We start from the raw sequence: 7,586 nt of genomic DNA on the forward strand, positions 1-7,586 counted from the left end.
ATCAAACTTGCTTAATCCGACAAAGACTCATCTATATACATTAGGATTTTATTTCCTTACTACTGTATGATACATTGACACATGAAACATAACTGCATATCTTAGCGAAGATATGAATTTTTTATTGCACAGTAAAGAAAACATAGGTTACTTGCGGTCTTTACGCCATAGAAATCACCATGGTTGGATGCAATTCTGCATTATTTATTCCTAATTATTAATTAATTTGATTGAAATCGCATAAAGAACCTCAAGTAACCTATGTTTAATTGCACTGTGATTAAAATTCATACGAAAACAAAATTAAATGCAAAACAACATTTGAGAATATAAAAAAATATTTTTTAAATAAAACCGATTTTTTAGATTTTTATCGACCTCGGAATGACGCGACTCGATGACACCACCCAGTGGTTTAATCTTGTGATGGAGGAAGACACGGTGAACCACTCCGTTTCCCACTCGATCTCTCACTATGATTACGTTCCAGAACCCCACCAAGTGGTGAAAGGGCGCCGTCGAGTGGCGAGTGAAGCAGATTTCGGGTTCGTTTTTATTAAAAAGCAGTTTTTGGTAATTTATTTTTAGATAAATTTCAAATTTCAGGTTTAAAAGTTTTTGCTTTGGTGTGTTTTATATTTGAGTGAATGGTATATTGGGTTAAATCTAATTTATTCTATAAGGACTGTAACTATACCAGTATATCATCATTTGCAACAAACAGAATTTGAATAAGAGACTGACACTATACAATTGGTTGGACTTATTTTCTGTCCGTTACGTTTTCATCGCAGCAAATCCAACATTTAAATCAACAATTCAACATTAAGATAAGCAACATTTAATTCAACTTACCCACAGACACTACCACGAATCCGACCCCCACCTTACCCACCACAACTCCCCCGCTCTCGCCCGACATCGTGTGGACCCCTCGTTGACCCACAGGGTCGGGAATTCCCCTTCACCCCGCCGACATTCACCCAGAAGGAGAGGGAATTTCCCGTCTCGTCGTCTCGGGGCTTCCCCATCTTCGTCGGTATCTTCCATAAACCACATGGGAAGAACCCACGAGGATTACCCAGGGGGAAGAAGGGTATTACCCTCAGCCCCCCAAAATATGAGGACGTCCAAGACAGGTAAACTGTGGACTCATTGTTCTCTTCACTTGAAACTTAACTAATTTTCTGTTTGATCCTATATAAGTGTGCCTATATACCAAACACCACACGGTGTACTTATATACCCCATGCTTTTTGTTCAGTTCGATTATTTGTGACTTCTTATAACTCAGTTCTGTGTGAATTCTGACTTAAAAGTCCTTCAACAGACTATCGTACTTAGACCAGCAAGCAACAATATTTAATACTCTAAAAAACCCTACCATATTCAAATATGTAAACCAAAAAAAATCTATGATACTTCTAAGTTAAACTTACTATGTTAAAAACGCACTTATGCTAAACCTTATATATACTTATACTAAACCTTACAGAGCAATATCTTGGTGATGTTCGTACACCTCAACACCACACAACAACAACACCACGATCACACCATCATTACCAACCTACAACTTCTTATTCTAAAGAATCATTTCATGGCCACGAGGAAAATTCAATGCATCATAACTTCAAGGTAAACAGTTAATGTTAAATACCACTGCTAATATGTCACACGCATACTTGGGAGTAAAGTCTTGAAAAAAGTTCACTATGTTTAACAACTTTTAGAGTAACTGTGTTTTCACAATGACACCCCGTTTTTGCAAAACGAAAAACTAGAGAAGCCTGTGCAAGAATTGTATATAACTTTTAAGCAACTATTCTTGTGAGGCGTTTGTCTCCGAAAAATTAGGCATAAAAGAACAAGGGATTTTGTTTGTTTGTTCCAATTCAAATAAATCAAAAAAACTGTAATTTACTTGATTTTTTTGTTAAAATCCTAATAAACAAATTCTTACAGTACGTTGGTTCTTCCCCTCGTACTCGCCGTTCAAGTTCCGGGGCTCAGTCAACCGTATCGATCGATTCGTCACACTTGGATGAGCAGCTAAGCGCTGAAGCGAATCCACCACCTCGTACCGAGGAAGTCGATAGTCCTACTGTGATGTCACAATCACAGAGAATAAGGTGGTTATGATGTCATAATGTTGTATCACTCTAAAACAGTCGTTGCATAAACAACATACATAAGCTGTCTGGGTGTTGTGGTAATGAGCCAAAGTTGGTCTAAAAAAAAAATTGGTCTAAATTATAGGTCCTCTTATAGGAAGTTAAAGAATAAGATTACCAAACTTTTTTTAAAGAACTTCTAAGTAAAAAAGTAATATTTAAATTTTTGACTTCAGCGCAAACCAACAAAACAACCAAACTCCTCAAGTAGCAGAGAAATTATCAAAAAGTGTCAGCCTTGGTGCAAATCTGCATGAACGAAATAAGGTAATATTAATAAATTTTGTTACCTGGATTAGATTTTGGAACAGAAATAAATTTAATATTCGTATTGAGTAACAGGCATACTCTGTTCTAAATATTGAATTTATCTGGGTGTTTGGGTAATGGGCCAAATCTGTAACATAAGTTTTATAACAAGAACATCTACAAATAGAATAGAACAACAAACTTTATAAAATAAATAAATGAAATTTATTTCGTCTCTTCGGTCACAATATCAAGGAACAAGCGAGTTGACAAAAGCAAAAAGATGATAGTAATTGTAAAACAATAGTTATTAAAACACGCTTATGGATAAATCAGAAAAAAATCATGCTTTGGATAAAAGGTGTGACTGTTACTTGTATCATGATTATGTTAAAACAATGATCATTATTTTTCCACAGTCACCAAACACACCACGCAAGACCACACCCACGCCACGCCCATCCTCGCGCACCAGGGCACAATCAACAGAGAAACCGGACAAGAAAAAAGGAAAGTTGAGCAACTTGGTTGGTATAAGGAGTAGAAGCCAAAGCAGTACGCAAATAAGTAAGTATGTGGATTGTATGACAGTGTTTATTTTCATTGTTCAAGGACATTCAACATTCGTTGCATTGTTTTATAGTTGTGTTTTTATTAACCTGTTTGCAACAATCAGCCTTCAAAAGAAGCGCATACCTAAATAAATATTTTACAAAAAAATATTAAGATATTAAAATAATTTTTTCTCAGAGAGCGACCAAAAGTTGAGTAATTCTACTCGGAGCTCAGAGTTTGGAGTCCAACCTGAGTTGAGTAGAGAAGGAAGCAGAGGATCCGCATCCGGATCGCTTCCAAGTCTCGTCTCTGAAGGATCATCGTAAGTTTGCTACGATTTTACAGTTTTTGTTGTTTTTTTGACAAAATGTAATTTATTTTTATTATTATGGTAAGTATTTTCTGGATCATTGTTGGATAGGTTTTTTTTTTTTTCCGAAAGCAATTTTATTATTATTGGTTTTTAGGTGTTAAATAGGTATTACTGTTATGCCTATTTTTAAATTCATTCAAACTGATTTTTTCAGAGATTTTTTTTCATTTATTTAATACTTTGCTTTCATGTAATTTTTAATACAAAAGAAACATATTTTAAACATTTTATTTTTGTCCTAAAATAATGGAAGGTATTTTTTGATATTCATAATAGACAGAGATAGGAAATATGCATTAGTTTAAAGCAATTTGATTTTATTCTTTACTATAGAACTGTGGGAAAAACTCTGCAAGATTTTGTTGGTGGCCTCGGACCTGGTCAGGTGGTTGGACGACAAACACTCGCTGCAAGCTCATTGGGCGATCTTGAGGTGAATGTGAATGTAACTTATTTACCCTAATAATAGTCGGCAACGCCAGTCGTTATAACATGGGTGTTCTGTTTTATACACCTTGTGCCCGCTTATGAGTTACAGTGTACTCAACTTTGTAGGCGATTATTATGATTTTTTATTGAAAATATTTTTTCCAGTTGAGTTTTTATGAAACACGAGGTCAACTGGAAGTCCAAGTTATAAGAGCGAGGAATCTTGTTCCAAAAGCAAACACTAAAGTGCTTCCAGGTATTTGTTGTTTTATTTCTATCTTATGCATTGTAAGCATAGGTGCCAAACTTTTTGAAATGCAGAGGAGGCAGGGATAGTTAGACATGCATTTCTATGAAACAAATCTAACGAATTGGTTCTACTGTTTACTGATTAATGCAGTGCAGAAATTTCTAGGCTAGGACTGCACGTCCCTGTTATCCAGGTTTGGCATAAGACTATTGCTATAAATACGGCTTATTTATAAAAATAGGGGGGGGGAGGGGGTGTTCTTGGGGAAAACACAAGTCTTTCTATTACAAAGTGGTCAGGGGTTGTTTAAATTGTCAGCCACACAAAAAAGAAATCACACAAAAAAAAACAAAAATCCTCTTAAAGTTACATACTTGTTAGTAGGCATGTTGACCTTTGTTCATCTCTTAATAGTTTGTTTGAAATTCACTTTATTTATTTTTTATTTTTTCAGCTCCTTATGTGAAAGTGTACCTCATGTTTGGTATGCAGTGCATTTCAAAGAAGAAAACTAAAATAGCTCGCAGAACACTCGATCCAGTGTTTCACCAAACTATGAATTTTGATCCAACTCAATACGGTCACACTGTCCAAGTAAGTTGTCTGGCAACCCTGAAAATGTAACAGGCAACGCAGTTTACACAATTTTCATCCTAAGAAGTTATAACACAGGTTATATTTCATACATTTCATGCAACAGAAGTTTTACATGTAACTTTGTGACTACTGGGTTAAAGAAATTAACACCAAATGTCTTGCATGCCTACAATGGTTACAAGTTTCATTTCATTTGCTCAACTACGAAGTTACAAACGTGGTAACTCGTAAGCGGGCATAGGATGTATGAAGCAACACCCAAGTTGTAAAACCACTGTCGTTGCATCACGCGAGGATAGAAAAGTTAAATTTATTCATTCTTTCTTAGGTGATTGTTTGGGGTGATTATGGTCGCATGGATCACAAGGCATTCATGGGTGTTGTACAAGTTAGGTTAGAAAACCTTGACCTTAGTCAGAACACCATTGGTTGGTATCGTCTCTTCCCAACCACATCACTAATTGATGCAGCTTCATTGGGAAGCACACGCCCAGGATCAATGACATCATTAGACAGTGATGCCACAACTTTTAGAAATTAACGGTCAACACTAAAAATTTGTAGTTTTTTTGCCCTTTTTTACTTTGATTACATAATGTACCAGGACACAACCAACACAGCAGTTATCTGCCTGTCTTCCTTTGGATGACAAACACCAAAAACACTCAGCTTCTTTTACTTGCCTAGCTCACAACAATACAAGAGATTCCATTTTCGCTTCATTCCGAATACTTTACGCTTGTACTGCTAATTTTTGTGCAATACTATTGTCTTGTATGGCTCAATAACAACACATGGTTCAAACGTCCTGCTGTTGAACGTTTAGCGGTAACTGTGCAATATGTCTTTTTCTTTGCACGGCGCTATGTGTGCTTTTATTGAATTAAATCTATTACTCGTGGAAATGTTATGTTAATATTCATTTATATTATTTATGGATTTTTTAAGGGTGAACTAAAGTGAGTAGGATCATAGTAAACACATGTTATATGTATGTAAACATGTTATAGGCATAATAGGTAGGATTCTGCACATTGTTCTGTTGTAAATCCCCAAACTTGTGTTCTGTCAAGTAATAAGTGAGTGGTAACAGTATTGGAGATTTACTTTGAATTGTGTCATAAAAGTTTCCTTTCCGATTGATATAAATGTGAGATTGGACCCCAACGTATGATACAGGTATCATGTGTTTATACCAAAACTTAAAAAAATCATTTTTTTGCTAAAGGTAAAAATGTGAGATTGGACCCCAATGCATGATACCGGTATCATGTGTTCATACCAAAACTCAAAAAAAAAATTTTGCTAAAGTTGAAAATGTGAGATTGGACCCCAGCGCATGATACCGGTATCATGTGTTTATACCAAAACTCAAAAAAAAATTTTTTTGCTGAAGTGGAAAATGTAAGATTGGACGCATGATACCGGTATCATGTGTTTATACCAAAACTCAAAAAAATCAATTTTTTTGCTAAAGTTGAGAATGTGAGATTGGACCCCAACGCATGATACCGGTATGATTTGTTTATACCAAAACTCAAAAAAAAAATTTTTTTTGCTAAAGTTGAAAATGTGAGATTGGACCCAAAAGCATGATACCGGTATCATGTGTTTATACCAAAACTCAAAAAAAAAAAATTTTTTGCTAAAGTGGAAAATGTAATCAATTTTTTTTGCTAAAGTTGAAAATGTGGGATTGGACCCAAACGCATGATACTGGTATCATGTGTTTATACCAAAACTCAAAAAAATCAATTATACCAAAACTCAAAAAAATCATTTTTTTTGCTAAAGTTGTAAATGTGAGATTGGACCCCAACGCATGATACCGGTATCATGTGTTTATACCGAAACTCGAAAAAAAATTTTTTTTTGTTATAGTTGAAAATGTGAGATTGGACCCCAACGCATGATACCGGTATCATGTGTTTATACCAAAACTAAAAAAAAATCATTTTTTTGCTAAAGTTGAGAAAGTGAGATTGGACCCAAACGCATGATACAGGTATCATGTGTTTATACAAAACTAAAAAAAATCAGATTTTTTGCAAAAGTTGAAAATGTGAGATTGGACCCCAACGCATGATACCGGTATCATGTGTTATACCAAAACTCAAAAAAATCAGATTTTTTGCAAAATTCGAAAATGGAAGATTGGACTCCAACGCATGATACCGGTATCATGTGTTTATACCAAAACTCCCAATTTTTTGCAAAATTCGAAAATGGAAGATTGGACTCCAACGCATGAAACAGATTTTTTGCAAAAGTCGAAAATGTGAGATTGGACTCCAACACATGATACCGGTATCATGTGTTTATACCAAAACTCAAAAAAATCCGATTTTTTGCAAAAGTCGAAAATGTGAGATTGGACCCCAACACATGATACCGGTATCATGTGTTTGTACCAAAACTCAAAAAAATCCGATTTTTTGCAAAAGTCGAAAATGTGAGATTGGACCCCAACACATGATACCGGTATCATGTGTTTGTACCAAAACTCAAAAAATTCGATTTTTTGCAAAAGTCGAAAATGTGAGATTGGACCCCAACGCATGATACCGGTATCATGTGTTTGTACCAAAACTCAAAAAAATTCGATTTTTTGCAAAAGTCGAAAATGTGAGATTGGACCCCAACGCATGATACCGGTATCATGTGTTTATACCAAAACTCAAAAAAATTCGATTTTTTGCAAAAGTCGAAAATGTGAGATTGGACCCCAACGCATGATACCGGAATCATGTGTTTGTACCAAAACTCAAAAAATTCGATTTTTTGCAAAAGTCGAAAATGTGAGATTGGACCCCAAGGCATGATACCGGTATCATGTGTTTGTACCAAAAGTCAAAAAATTCGATTTTTTGCAAAAGTCGAAAATGTGAGATTGGACCCCAACGCATGATACCGGTATCATCATGTGTTTATACCAAAACTCAAAAAACTTCGATTTTTT

The 7,586-nt window shown here is 35.1% G+C and overlaps 1 protein-coding gene across 1 annotated transcript; it reads left to right on the forward strand.

Annotated features, from left to right (window-relative positions):
- The first annotated feature begins 336 nt into the window (after positions 1-336).
- LOC100187081 (regulating synaptic membrane exocytosis protein 2) lies at positions 337-5,532 on the forward strand. The gene is made up of 11 exons (XM_002119790.3): positions 337-545; positions 862-1,139; positions 1,496-1,638; positions 1,966-2,132; positions 2,351-2,441; positions 2,843-2,990; positions 3,174-3,300; positions 3,685-3,784; positions 3,946-4,036; positions 4,485-4,624; positions 4,956-5,532. Exons 1-11 carry the CDS (start codon positions 385-387, stop codon positions 5,166-5,168), a joined length of 1,659 nt encoding a protein of 552 aa, XP_002119826.2. The 5' UTR covers positions 337-384; the 3' UTR covers positions 5,169-5,532.
- Positions 5,533-7,586: the final 2,054 nt, after the last annotated feature.

This window comes from Ciona intestinalis, unplaced genomic scaffold (assembly GCF_000224145.3).
Source record: "Ciona intestinalis unplaced genomic scaffold, KH HT000478.1, whole genome shotgun sequence".
NCBI classification, from domain to species: Eukaryota; Metazoa; Chordata; class Ascidiacea; order Phlebobranchia; family Cionidae; genus Ciona; species Ciona intestinalis.

What these genes read in the sequence shown, in the direction of transcription:
- LOC100187081 (XM_002119790.3), top strand. Translation starts at nt 385, where the DNA reads ATGACGCGACTCGATGACACCACCCAGTGGTTTAATCTTGTGATGGAG. An exon ending in CTCGTCTCTGAAGGATCATC is followed by an intron (nt 3,301 to 3,684) that starts GTAAGTTTGCTA and finishes TCTTTACTATAG; the next exon opens with AACTGTGGGAAAAACTCTGC. An exon ending in GCTCATTGGGCGATCTTGAG is followed by an intron (nt 3,785 to 3,945) that starts GTGAATGTGAAT and finishes TATTTTTTCCAG; the next exon opens with TTGAGTTTTTATGAAACACG.